Source organism: Pelecanus crispus, chromosome 8 (genome assembly GCF_030463565.1).
Source record: "Pelecanus crispus isolate bPelCri1 chromosome 8, bPelCri1.pri, whole genome shotgun sequence".
Classification (NCBI taxonomy): domain Eukaryota; kingdom Metazoa; phylum Chordata; class Aves; order Pelecaniformes; family Pelecanidae; genus Pelecanus; species Pelecanus crispus.
Genome location: NC_134650.1, coordinates 36,441,999 through 36,455,134, shown reverse-complemented (window position 1 = coordinate 36,455,134; position 13,136 = coordinate 36,441,999). Strand labels below are relative to the sequence as shown.

General features: G+C 45.6%; 1 protein-coding gene across 1 annotated transcript in view; it reads left to right on the top strand.

Annotated features, from left to right (window-relative positions):
* The first annotated feature begins 1,523 nt into the window (after positions 1–1,523).
* The window catches only part of LOC104035801 (neural-cadherin), a 68,484-nt gene continuing 56,871 nt past the window's right edge, over positions 1,524–13,136 (top strand). Inside the window, exon 1 of the mRNA XM_075715422.1 lies at positions 1,524–2,556. Within this exon, the coding sequence (XP_075571537.1) occupies positions 1,524–2,556 (1,033 nt within the window). The remainder of the gene's footprint in view (positions 2,557–13,136) is intronic.

Genomic DNA, 13,136 nt, shown 5'->3' with positions numbered 1-13,136 from the left:
GGAAGTTCTTGTACTTATTCCATTCTGAGGGTGAATAGAAGAGTGACCCTGCCCTGGACCCCGAAGAAATTTGTCAGTCTGAAATTGCTACTGACTGTTGGTGTGAAAGGGGAGGAAGGGACGGTGAGTACAGCTACTCTACAGCTGACAATAGCGCGCTGATTGACTGGAAGAGGGCACAGTATGAGGCATAAATGGAGATAATACATTAATGTATGAAGCTGATGATTTGTATCTCCTTAATTACTTGCAGGATGAAATGGAGAAGGTCACTCTTGTGGAATAGTAGAACACTTGGATTTTTCATTCTGAGTGTCCTATAGTCTTCCTGCTTGATCCTGGACTCCCATTTCCCCATCAAGGCAACCAGTTTCTCTCAAATGATGTCAGGAAGGTACATTACTGTGTTTACACAGTTTTCCACAGTCTTGGGTAGGAAGTATAAGGAAAATGCACTGTCTGTTTTGTAAGAAAAGTAACCATTATTCAGTCTCATAAAATTTGAGTAATGTGACTACGAGAGAGTATCTTTTTTTTTTCCTTTCTTTAATCTCAGAATGATTCTTAAGATTAAATAAATTATTTATGTACTACATAAATATAGCTAACGCCTGTTTTATATTGTGATTGACTTTATTCTTGAAAGCACAATTCTGGTTTGAAGAGGAACTGCTTAATGTAGTTACTTTTTCTGCAACACACCTGATTTATGTAGTCAGTTAACTTTAATGGTGAAATTTAGTTTTATTGTTTTTTTTTAGTTTTACTCACTCATGCCAAAAATCCAACACGGTTAAATAGATGTTGGATTCTATTTCTTTCTGTTTATTATCAGAAACATCCTCTAGTTAGTCTGAAATTTCTTCGAAAAAATTGGTTTTACCTTTACAAATCCGGAGGTTATGAGGGAGCTGATTAACTGTGGCTAAGGATGTAACTTTAGGCCAGTGACACTGCTCAAGTACGAGCTGAGGGCAGAGCCGGGACTTTACGACAGGTAGCTATGTAGACACCAACAAGAAAATACCTTCAGCAGACAGCCGAGCGCTGGGCGAGCCCGCTGGACACCGGGGCGGACCGCAGGACAGGAGCCGCGCAGCGATGCCCGGGGGAAGCGGACGAGGCGCTGGGCTGCCGGCGCAGGCGCGGGGCGCGAGGCGGCGAAGCGAGCAGCGGTTACTGCGCGAGGATGACGGGCGGTAACGGCAGGTTAACCCACGGGGACGGTTCGTTCCGTTGAGCCCGGGGCCCGCGCAGCGCTGCCCGCAGACGGCCGGGCGGAGGCGGCAGCTGCCCTGGCCCCGGCCCCGGCCCCGGCCCCAGCCCCGGCCCAGCCCCGGCCCCGCGGTCGCGGGGGGGCGGCGCGGGCGGGCGCGGCCATTGGCCGGCGGAGCCCCGCGGGCGCGGGCGGCGGTCCCCGCGGCCCCGGCCCCTCCCCGCCCGCCCACCGGCCGCGCCGCTGCGGGGAGCGGCGGGCAGCGCCGGCGGAGCCCGCCCGGCAGCCGGCGCCGCTCGCGGCCGTCATGGCCCCCCGCGGAGCGCGGCGCGTCGCCGGCTGCCTGCTGCTCTGCTGGGCTCTGGCCGCCGCCCGCGGCGCCCCGCGGAGGAGACCCTCCTTCGGCGGCCACGTCGCGGAGAACCGGCCGGCGGGCACGCGCGTGCGCGGGCTGAGCATCCCCCTGACGCGGCTGGGGCCCGAGCCCTGGTGCGCCAAGGTGCGGGGGCGCCGCTGGCGCCTGCAGCTGCTGGGCGAGGGCCACGCGCACTTCGCGGCGTCGCTGCACGCCCGCAGCGCCCGCGTCTGGCTGCGCACCAGCCGCCCGCTGGACCGCGAGGCGCGGGCGCTCTACTCCCTCCGCCTGGCCCTGTGCTGCACGCGCTGCCCGCCCCGCGGCGCCGCGCCCGCCGAGCTAGCCGCCCTCAGCGTCCGCGTGCTGGACGACAACGACAACGCGCCGCGCTTCGTGGGGGGGCCGCGCCCCGGCGTCACGCGGCTCCGCGTGGAGGAGACGCTGGCCCTCAGGTCGCCGGTGTGGCAGGCGCGCGCCGAGGACGCGGACGCGGGCGCCAACGCGGAGCTGCGCTACTTCGCCCGCCCGCGCAGCGCCCACTTCTTCGTGGTGCCGCGCAGCGGGCGCGTGCTGCTGGTGCGCTCCCTGCTCCACCTGCGCGCGCCCCTGCCGCTGCGCCTCTACGCGCGCGACCGCGGGCGCCCGCCGCTGCTCAGCGACCCCCTGCAGCTGGAGGTGCTGCCGCAGGCCAGGCCGCTGCCGCCGCCCCGCGCCGCCCCCGCCGCCCGCCGCCGCCGGGCCGCGCCGCCGCCCGCCGCCGCGCCCCTGGCGCTCTCCCTGCCCGAGGACGCCCGCCCGGGCAGCCGCCTGGCGACGCTGGCCCCGGCGCGCTTCGCCTCCGCCTGCTTCGAGCTGGTGTCGCCGCCCGTCGAGGAGTCGCCGGCGCGCGTGGAGCGGGGCAGCGGCGAGGTGACGCTGGCCGCGGCCCTGGACAGGGAGGCGGCGGCCGCCTGGGAGCTCGTCGTCCGCGTCCGGCAGCGCCGAGGTGAGTGCGGGCGTGGGGCGCCGGCTGCCGCGCTCGCCCCGCGGCTGCGGCTGCGGCTGCGGGAGTCGCCTCTTGTGCGGAGCGGCGGGCTCGTCCCGCCGCTACGGTGCGGGGTGGCGCGAGAAGAAAGCAGAAAAAGGTCCCCGAGTGACGAGCAGCGCGCAAGGGTGGTTTAGCATCAGCTGGCGCATGCCCTTCTGGTGTGGAAGGTAGCTGTGATCCTTTAAACCTGTAAATTATTAATATTGAAACACTGGGGGGGACAAGAAGCGTTACTTAGTTTAGCGCATATGGACTGCACAGCTGTGTGAAAATGCGTGGAGCAGCAAGGCGGTTATCAGAATTGCACCATTTCACCTCCCTTAGCCATTAATGGGCAGCATGGAAAACGTCTAGGCTAACCAGACTGTTACTTGTTACATACCTGTTGAGGCAAAGCGTGTTAGGTGTACCGCGCTTCTTAACATACGAGCATTTTTTATTAAAATGCTTCGCGTAGCTCTGAGCCTCTAAGTGCTTAACTTGAAGCATGCAGCTGAAGTCCTTGTGTTTTGAGTCACTATTAAAGTTAAGCAAGTTTTACGCATAAGCACGATGTGAGTTGTTGCAACATCGGTGCTTTTGTGTTTATGTGGCTGCTCTTTTTTTAAAACTCCGAGGAGACCAATGTGCACCATTAAAACAGCATGTTGGTGCTTTGAATTGCCATCGGTATTCACAGGGTCTTACTCAAGTAGGATAGCTCATTTCATTTATCTCTGGCTGGTTACATCCATTACTTTTAAAAATTATTTTTTTGATTTTAAATCGTCATCTTGGTTAGTATTTTTCACCTATGAAAATGCAGCTTAGTTTAAGCGTATTTTTAATTCACTGGATGGTGGATCTCTGTGGACGTTCACCGCGTCTCTCATTATTTTCGTGTTACTTGTGATTGTAACAAAGTTCTGAAGATCGTCTGGAATGTGAGTATTCTGGAGAAAATTGTCTCAGCAGAAATGAGTTGGTCGGCTTGATTTCGTATTGGAAAGGTTTGGAAAGGTTTTTGTATTATATGTGATTTCTAGTGCTTGTGAAAACTGTTAACTTCTCAGCAGTGCAACTGCTCAGAGTAACTTCTGTTAGCCACAGAGCAGCGCAGGCGGGAGAGATGCAAAGCTTCCCATGCTATTCCTTTCCCTCATCTCTTCTCTTTTCTGACTGAGGGGCAGCCCAGAGGAGTGCGAGGCAGTTTATTCCTCCGTGTCTGTTAAATCCCTGAGGATGCCTGCAGGGATTCTAATTAGCGCTGACAGTTTCAGTGACATGGATGCTCCCCCTGTGAAGCAGGCTAGATCACCAACTCATTTCACTGGGGTCCTGAGGGACAACTCTCGGATCCTCCTCTCGTTCTCACTTGGTTTTTGTCGTGCCTATCGCTGCAGCATATTGATGTCAGTCACTCGTACTGGCTTTGCGCTGTGTTCCAGCTTGAGCTTTGGCTGCTAACCAAGAGGTTGATAGACCAATTTCCAAAACACAAATGCTTTCTGTGTCCTATCTTCGCTACTCAGTCTTGGCAGGGCTACATGCCAAAGGGGATGCCATTACTCAGAGGCAGTGACAAAATCTGTCGAGTTGATCTGAGTATGCTTCTGGGATGTTCACCCGCTCTGTCATGTAGCTCAAGTTTCAGCCCTTTGTTGGTGTCACAGCTCCCTCTGTCAGGATCAAGAAGATACTGTTAGAAAAGTGGTAGCTAACCTTGCCCCCGGTTACTGCTAGTCTCACCTTTGTGATTGTTTTTGCTCTTATCTACTCTCAATATAGAAGTCTGAGATTGCCTGGAACAAAGCTTGTCACTCTGTCATGCCAGAGATTTCATTTCCAAAGCAGTGCTTGCTAATGCAGTTAAAAAAACCCGAACCAACTTTAACTTTCTGGGATTTTTTTCACCATCTTGTAGTTTTACTGAACAGTTTGGAGTGTTTTCCACTAGCCTGATGTATTACTGCTGGTAGTATGAAGTAGTAAGATAATAATCTGCGAGAGACTAGGTAGATGGCAATTAATTGTGGACGGTACAAATGGCGTACTTTAGATGTTAGTGATTTTAAGTTTCTTTGTTTAAAGGAGCCTAAATTAAAAAACATACCTTTATCTAGTTTTTTCATCAGATAAAGGTTAATAATGACTTGACACCTTTAAAACTCTTTTAAGTTGCAAAATGCTTACATTCTCATTTTATAGGAGTTAAAATACACAGGTATTTGAAACAGATTTAGAGAGTTATGTCTCTTTCCTTACTCACAATTCAGACTTCATTAATGTGAGAAAAGATAACCAAGAGGATGGGATAGGACAGGGAGAAAGACGGCTAACAGAACTAGATGTTTTAATTAGTCTGAAATAAGGAAAATACAGAAGATTGCAAAAGCTCCAGGAAAAAAACCCAGTATTTACAGAAGTGAGCTCAGGATGAATTCAAGTGTGGAGATGCTTACACTGAATTTTGGTGTGAATAAAAGTGTAAGTTCAAGTTCTTTCTCCAGTTTGTTTGTTTTGCTTTTCACATTTGTGCTGGCTTATTTTACATTGTACGTAACCATAAATATTCCAGCAGCTATGGTTTTCTAGTATTAGAGCTTATGGTATCGGATGTTGATTTATGTTCAAGTGGTATAAAGTTGTATTAATGCCTTTTCATTTTCTACTCCCCTAATTCTTGCTGCCTGGTAGCTGAGAAAATTAACCAATAATTAATTCTGGCATTAGTCTCTTCTTCAACCCAGGCAATGATGTCAAGGATAAGACAAGATTTTTTAGATGCTTTAGTGTATAAAGTCCACCCTCTTTGTCCTGTGTCTTTTCAATGTAGTTTATTATGATTCCTTTGTAATATGCACTTCATTACCTAAAGTAAAGAATGCTTAAAAGCATTGTGACACAAGTGGTCCTAATACATGTCTAGGAAGAAAAAAAGAAAAACTGATTTTTTTTTTTGGGCTGCTGGAGCGTTCTCAAAATAGTTGCAAGACGACTGGTATATGGTAAGGCAACATTGCAGCAGCCTTTCTTCCTAGTTTACGTGACAGCCCTCACCTTTTAGTTTGTAAGTGGGACTGTGTAGGAGGCGTCCTGTTCCTGAATTAATTTTTATTCAGAGGAGCACAAAGGATATGTAACAGACTTCATGTTTGTTTATTTTTTCTCTTCAGCTAAAATAGAGTTTTAAATACTTTTCTGTTTGCTTCCTCTCAATTCTGTCCTGGATAATCAACACGGCAGTGTGTCCAGGGCCGGTGTTCCATTGAAGTAAATACTGTTGCAGATGCAACCAGACCTTTAGCATCTCAATATCCAGGTAATCTTCCACATGTTCATAGAAGAAGAAGGGTTTTCTCACTCTGAGTTGCGGCTTGTTGAAGGTATGAACTAACCTAGGTCACTGCATTTGGGATGGGAAGGAACTACCAATGTAACAGACTCACTCCTCACTATATGGAGTCTGTCTTAGTAGAACCGTATGGTGTGACCACAGGCTTGGTGCTGGTATACATTTTCCTGTGTCAGGGGTAGCTTTGAGGGGTATTTGCAGTATGAACGACTCTTTGGCACGCAGGGTTGGGTCTTCTGGCAAAGCTGCAGCTGAGCTCTAAGATTTATTGTAGTAATAATGGACAAATTACTATTATCGCTATTGTCAGTACCAGTGCAGCTACGTGGTGTAGTTACTTTTCGACTGGACATATTTTGGTTATAAATTTAATGATTCTTTTTTTTTAACATGTAGATGGCAAAAAAAATCCATAATTTGTTTGGTATTCTTTGAAATAACAAGTAATTATTTTGTGTATTTTAGTGCTACAGTAAAATTAACTGCAATCTGTAGAGCAAATAGTATGTTACTAGTTCTATTTATTCACTGTGTATCTTTTTGTGGCCATTTGATAATTTGTAGACTCAGTTTTAACATAGTTTATAAGTTTTCTGGAAGCAGTAATCACTGGAAGGCAGTAACAGGAAAATCTGGACCTATACTGCTAAGTGCCTTTTTTTATGGTGTGGGTTCTGCTGTACTTGTGGAAGAGTAGTAATTCCAGGCCCTGGACAGGAGAGGAGATACTGTCTTGTTTTCTAGTTCAAGTTCAGGTGAGTTCCTCACATGAATTCTTAGAAGAAACGTTAAAAACAGGCAGAAGTCAGTTTTAAGAAATAGAGATCACGGATCAATCAAGCCTGATAGTTTTCATAGATGGGTAGGACGTTACCTTTCAGATTAGGGCTGACCTGTCCAACATGATCGTCCAGTCTTGGAGTGCAGTAATGGGTCCTGCAGCTCCCTGGGTTTGGCTGGCCATGTTCAAGGCCAGCTCCGACACCACGCCGCCGGCTAACCTTGGATCAGACACTTAGCTGTTACAAGCCTTGGCTGTGGCCTCTGCCCCACGTCTTGGGAGCTGCGCTTAAGCCCAGGTCCTTCCCTGAGCTCCCCCGGGGCTGTGCTGTACCTGGCTGTGCACCTTGATGACCCTGACACTGCCTTCCTGACTTGGCTTCCCACTTGACCCGACACCTCACCTGCCTTGTCACTGCAAATCTGTCTGGTGACCACTGGGCTCTTGGGTGAACCAGGTTTGTATCACGGGACCTGCTCTGCTCTTCTTGCTCTGTGACAGTGAGGTCCCTGCCTGCCTTGCTGTCACCCTTGACTCCCATTTGACCTTACCCTGCAGGGCAGCCTGTCCTTGCTGCTCCTTGGCAGTTAAATTATGCAACTTCAGCAGCAGTGTCTGTGCATTTGTATAAAATATTCTCTTGTACCCTGACTACCTTGAGAGCTTAAATTGCTCTGCCTGGACACTGGACTGAAAATTTAATCTTAAGAGCTGAAGCCACTCATCTGCAATTGAAATATGGCCCAACAATATGTACATTTTTCGTAATTTTACACGTATGTTGGCCAAAAGAAAAACAAACAAACTCACTCCACAACTCCAAACCAAAGAGAAGCACCATGAAAAACTCGTACATTAGTTTGAGCACCAAGATGCTAAACAGAATTTCAAAATCTCAGACCTTAACTTCATGAGGATGTTTTTGGGCACATGGTCCTTGAGCAAATTCCTTTAGTCACCCCACTGATCACCCAGTCCTGAGCTATATTCTTCAGTTTACCTTGCCTGGAAGGAGTGATGGTTATGCTCAGGTTTTCTGTAGCAATTCAGATGTCATCTCATTTCATTTATTGGGACACAATTTATTTAGTCTTCACAAAAATATAATACTATTTTAAGTTTTTACCCAGTGAACAGAAGGTAAAATTTCTTAGGCTGTCATACACATTAATATTTTAACATAGAGCTAGCATTAATTTGAGAAGGAGCCATTATTAATCCATTAATGCTTGGGGGAAGTGCATGAAAGATCCCGTCTCTCTAATCCTCTGTCATCTTGAGCTCCTTTGACCTTACTTCATCCATGGGCATTAGCTTTGTAATCCCCTGTCATTCATTTTTTCTTATCAGAGGATTTATTAAGGGTGATGTTTGACATGCCTTCCAAATAGTTAACAGCAGTCACTTATATTTTAAGTATATTTGTCTTGTTTAAATTCGACATATAGAGTGGAGATACCGATTTTAGTGATATGTGTTTTTTAAACCTTGAAGGTTTTCATGCTTGGAAGCCAAGGATCATCCGTTTTAATTTTATCCGAGGCCTTAGTCCCTTACTAGCTGTATTGATTCTGTGTGGATCATCCCTAAGAATTAAGTAGCTTCTGGGTGATGTTTTGTTTTTACAGTTCTTACTATCTCTTTTATGAATTACATCCGTGTTAATGGTTACACGTCAAGCTGGCCTTAAGTTGAAATCGTCATCTGTTATCCAGCAGATGTGTTTCGTTAAACTGCAATGGGTTTCATGCTATTAAGTCAAAAGAAAATGTATGTTCCCTGTGTATATGGGACAACTATGGGTGTTTACAGGTTTGGAATGTTATTTGTTTGTGGTAGAAAGGAATGTCTGGGGAAGCTTTAAAGCACCACGTTGATGTTTATGCAGTCTGAATGTTTTGATACTATATGCTTTCTACTCCAAGCAGTCAGATTAAAAATATCTTTGTGAGACTAGTGGGACTTCATCACCAAAGCTGTTTAGATCTTCTGGCTGTTTATCATCTCAAACATTCAGTTTCTGCAAAATAAAAAGGTTTTGTTTTGTTTTTTTTTTTTAAGATCTAACTAAATTTCAGCACAAATCTGTTAATCTGATGGAAGTAAATTTAATGGAATTTAATGGAATGATGGAAGTAATAAGTAGTAAATTATAGAACATATGGATAGGATATTCCTCAAAGCTGGTTTATAACATCTCTGATTGGGCAGTGGTTCTCTGACTGACATGGCAATTATGTTACCCTTTATTTGATTATGAAATAGTTTTATTTCAGTTTTTCCTCACCTTTTTTTTCAGTTAGTCTCAGAAGTGTAGTGTCCAAATCTGTAGATAGAGTATCTTTAAACCTTCTTGGTATGTTTGAGTTAGTTTTTAGAATGAAAGAGAGACTGAGACTTAGCCCACAGTAAATTTTCCTTTGACTTCAAAGTGTTTTGGTGTAAATAGGGGACAAATTCAGTATTCTGAAGACAGTTTCCTTTTGATTTACTTAATAATACAAAGTATTTAATAACATACAGTGTTTCAGACATAAACTCCACTTTTGTTTTTCCTTTCTCTGATGAAAGAGGTCATAATTTCTTAAATAGGAAATTTGATTGCCTTAGATGATTAATCTTATGTGTATAAAAAAGTTTTACTTCTTTAAATGGGAATTGCATATAGAAGTCAGTGTTAAGGAAGTGTCAGCTTTGGGATGAGGACAGTTGGGGGCAGTAGAGCAGAAGAGGGCTGCATAGGTAAGGAAGGCTTTGTCTATATGACAGCTTACTCGTCAGCACAGTTTGAAATGGAAACTGAGATTCGTCAGTCTTTCTTCCCTGCTGCAAACAAATGTTTGCAAAGCCTCACAGCCTAGTGTCCTTTCTCTCTGTAACAACAGTGCACTCAGCAGATACCAGTTTATTGCTTTTTCCTAGCCCTAATGACGAGAGTTCTGTGTGGTACGAGTAGGCTTCAGTTTACTGGTGATGCATATAGAATCATGGAATCATAGAATGCTTTGGGTTGGAAGGGACCTTTAGAGGTCATCTAGCCCAACCCCCCCGCAGTGAGCAGGGACAGCTTTAACCAGATCAGGTTGCTCAGAGCCCCATCCAACCTGACCTTGAATGTTGCCAGGGATGGGGCCTCTACCACCTCTCTGGGCAACCTGTGCCAGTGCCTCACCACCGTCATTGTAAAAAATTTCTTCCTTATATCTAGTCTAAATCTATTCTTCTTTAGTTTAAATCCATTACTCCTTGTCCTGTCACAACAGGCCTTGCTAAAAAGATTGCCCCCATCTTTCCTATAGGCCCCCTTTAGGTATTGAAAGGCCGCAATAAGGTCTCCCCGCAGCCTTCTCTTCTCCAGGCTGAACAACCCCAACTCTCTCAGCCTGGCCTTGTAGGAGAGGTGCTCCAGCCCTCGGATCATTTTGGTGGCCCTCCTCTGGACCCACTCCAACAGTTCCACGTCCTTCTTGTGCTGAGGGCCCCAGAGCTGGACGCAGTGCTCCAGGTGAGGTCTCACCAGAGCAGAGTAGAGGGGCAGAATCACCTCCCTCGCCCTGCTGGCCATGCTGCTTTTGATGCGGCCCAGGATACGGCTGGCTTTCTGGGCTGCAGGCGCACATTGTTGGCTCATGTCCAGCTTTTCATCTACCAGTACCCCCAAGTCCTTCTCCGCAGGGCTGCTCTCAATCCCTTCATCCCCCAACCTGTACTGATACCTGGGGGTTGCCCCGTCCCAGGTGCAGGACCTTGCATTTGGCCTTGTTGAACCTCATGAGGTTCCCACAGGCCCACCTCTCCAGCTTGTCCAGGTCCCTCTGGATGACATCTTGTCCTCCTGGCGTGTCAACCGCACCACTCAGCTTGGTGTTGTCTGCAGACTTGCTGAGGGTGCACTCGATCCCACTGTCTGTGTCATTGATGAAGATGTTAAACAGCACCGGTCCCAGTACAGACCCCTGAGGGACTCCACTTGTCACCAGTCTCCATGTGGACATTGAGCCGTTGACCACTACCCTCTGGATGCAACCATCCAGCCAATTCCTTATCCATCAAACAGTCCACCCATCAAACCCCTATCTCCCCAATTTATAGAGAAGGATGTTGTGGGGGACTGTGTCGAAGGCTTTACACAAGTCCAAATGGATGACATCCATTGCTTTTCCCTTGTCCACTGATGCAGTCACTCCTTCATAGAAAGCCACTAGGTTGGTCAGGCAGGACTTGCCCTTGGTGAATCCATGCTGGCTGACTCGAATCACCTCCCTGTCTTCCATGTGCTTTAGCATAGCTTCTAGGAGGATCTGTTCCATGATCTTCCCAGGCACAGAGGTGAGGTCGGTAGTTCCCAGGGTCCTCCTTTCTTCCCTTTTTAAAAATGGGCACAACATTCCCCTTCTTCCAGTCAGCAGGGACTTCACCTGACTGCCATGACTTTTCAAATACCATGGAGAGTGGTTTGGCAACTACATCAGCCAATTCCCTCAGGACTCTGGGATGCATCTCATCAGGTCCCATAGACTTGTGTACATATAAATGTTGGTGCATGATGTGCCATGGTCAGGTTTCTCTTTTTCATTTTCTTTTTCTGGAAAATTAAAATTAATAATGATTTTCTGTCTTTCATGTGTTTAGGTTTGCAGTCCAGATAATGTTATTTCCAAAGACTTTCTGTGCATAATGATAAAAAGAAGTACAGCAGGCTGTGTTGGTGAGGCTACTGATTGTGGTGGCATTCTTTTTTTTTTTTCTTGCACATGGTGGGCTACAGAGAAACAAACCAGATTTTCCCCAAGAAATTCTAAGGAAAATTTCAAAAGAACTTCCCCTCTTACAGTAGTAGGGTAGCTGCTCCCTCTTTAACTAAGTTGTCTCCTTATTATAATACTTTTTGGCAATCAATAATTATTTAAGACACATGATTTGTTATTTAAGCATGTCTGTTGTGATTATTAATTTGTAGTAATTTATTTCACATCTGGGCATGCTTGGTTTTTCTGTCTGCCACTCTCAGCAGATGGATACCACACTGGGAAGTGCCTGATAACATGGTTATCACTTTACTCTCTGTTAACTGGTAATTTATATTAAGATCCACTCTGCCATGATCACTTAGCTCCTCTTTCTTTACTTTTGTACTTTCGTTTTCTGGTTTGTTTTAACTTCTATTTTAAAAGCCAGATGAGGGTAAGGAACGGAGACATGACAGAAGGTCATTATTTGATCTGCAAAAAAGATAAGGTGTGTTAGCAGGGAATGTGGGCTGTCCACAGCTTAAACCCATCAAAGTTATCTCCTTAGAAGGTTTATGTTTTATGAATGAGCAAAATACTGTACTTAAAAGTAGCCCATCATATACTTCATGAGTTTTCAGAAATGACAGTAGAGAAATGTTCATGCATAATTGTCATATTTTTTGAAGGGTATACAGTAGGACTGGGTACAATAACCGGTATCTTTTATCTCATGTTATGATACGAAAATGGGAACAGATATTTGTCCTGATTGCAGTTAGAGGCTTAGGACATTAAGATTTTTTTCTGGAAATGTATCTTCCCAAACTTGTAAGTCAGTAGATATTTTACGTGAAGACATAAGAGTGAGGTGTTTTTAAAAGAGTTCATTATGGTATTTGCAAAGCCTCTTCGAAATAACAATGTCCTCTCAACCAAACCCAAAATATTTAACTTGTGGTAACCCAAACAAATAACAAAACCCTGAGTTTTCAAAAAACATTTGTCTGTGTAAGGTAACAGTCTTAGAAGTTGGAGCAACTTAAAAAAACAAAAAGAAAAATACTAACTTGAATTCTTAATTTGCTGATAGATGTAGACCAGGATGTAATAGCGATATTGGCCTAAAGGCTTGCAAGACTTTTAACACTCTCATAATCTCCTTTTAAAAATAAATTGAAATGACCTAAAAATGCCAGGAGCAACCTAGCTTCTCACTCATTATTGTTTAATCATAGTAATATAATACCTCTTCCCCCAGTACATTCAAGGAATGTATAATATTTGTCCACAATTGTAGAGAGATGTTCAGTCAAGTACATATTCTATATTGTCAGATTTTTTAAAATCAGAATGTCTGGCATTATCAGTTTTATCAATTACACTGAAGCAGAGAAGCTTACATTTTTAACGAATACAAGGATTTTATTTTCGAGTCTCATAGAAGTATCCATTGGATTTTTGAGAGAAAAGACAGTCATATAGTTCTAATGAGATCAGAAGTCTGAGAATATGTTGGATTTCACAGATTGACAGCATCTTTTACAATTTGACGTGGTGAGAAGACATGGGTTTAGAGGTAGCTCCAACCTGCAGTGTTTGAAATTGCAATCAAACTATTTCAGCATGCATGATTTTCAAGGCTTGGTTTAACCAGTGTAACATTCAAAAGTTGTTGTTAACTGAGTGATTT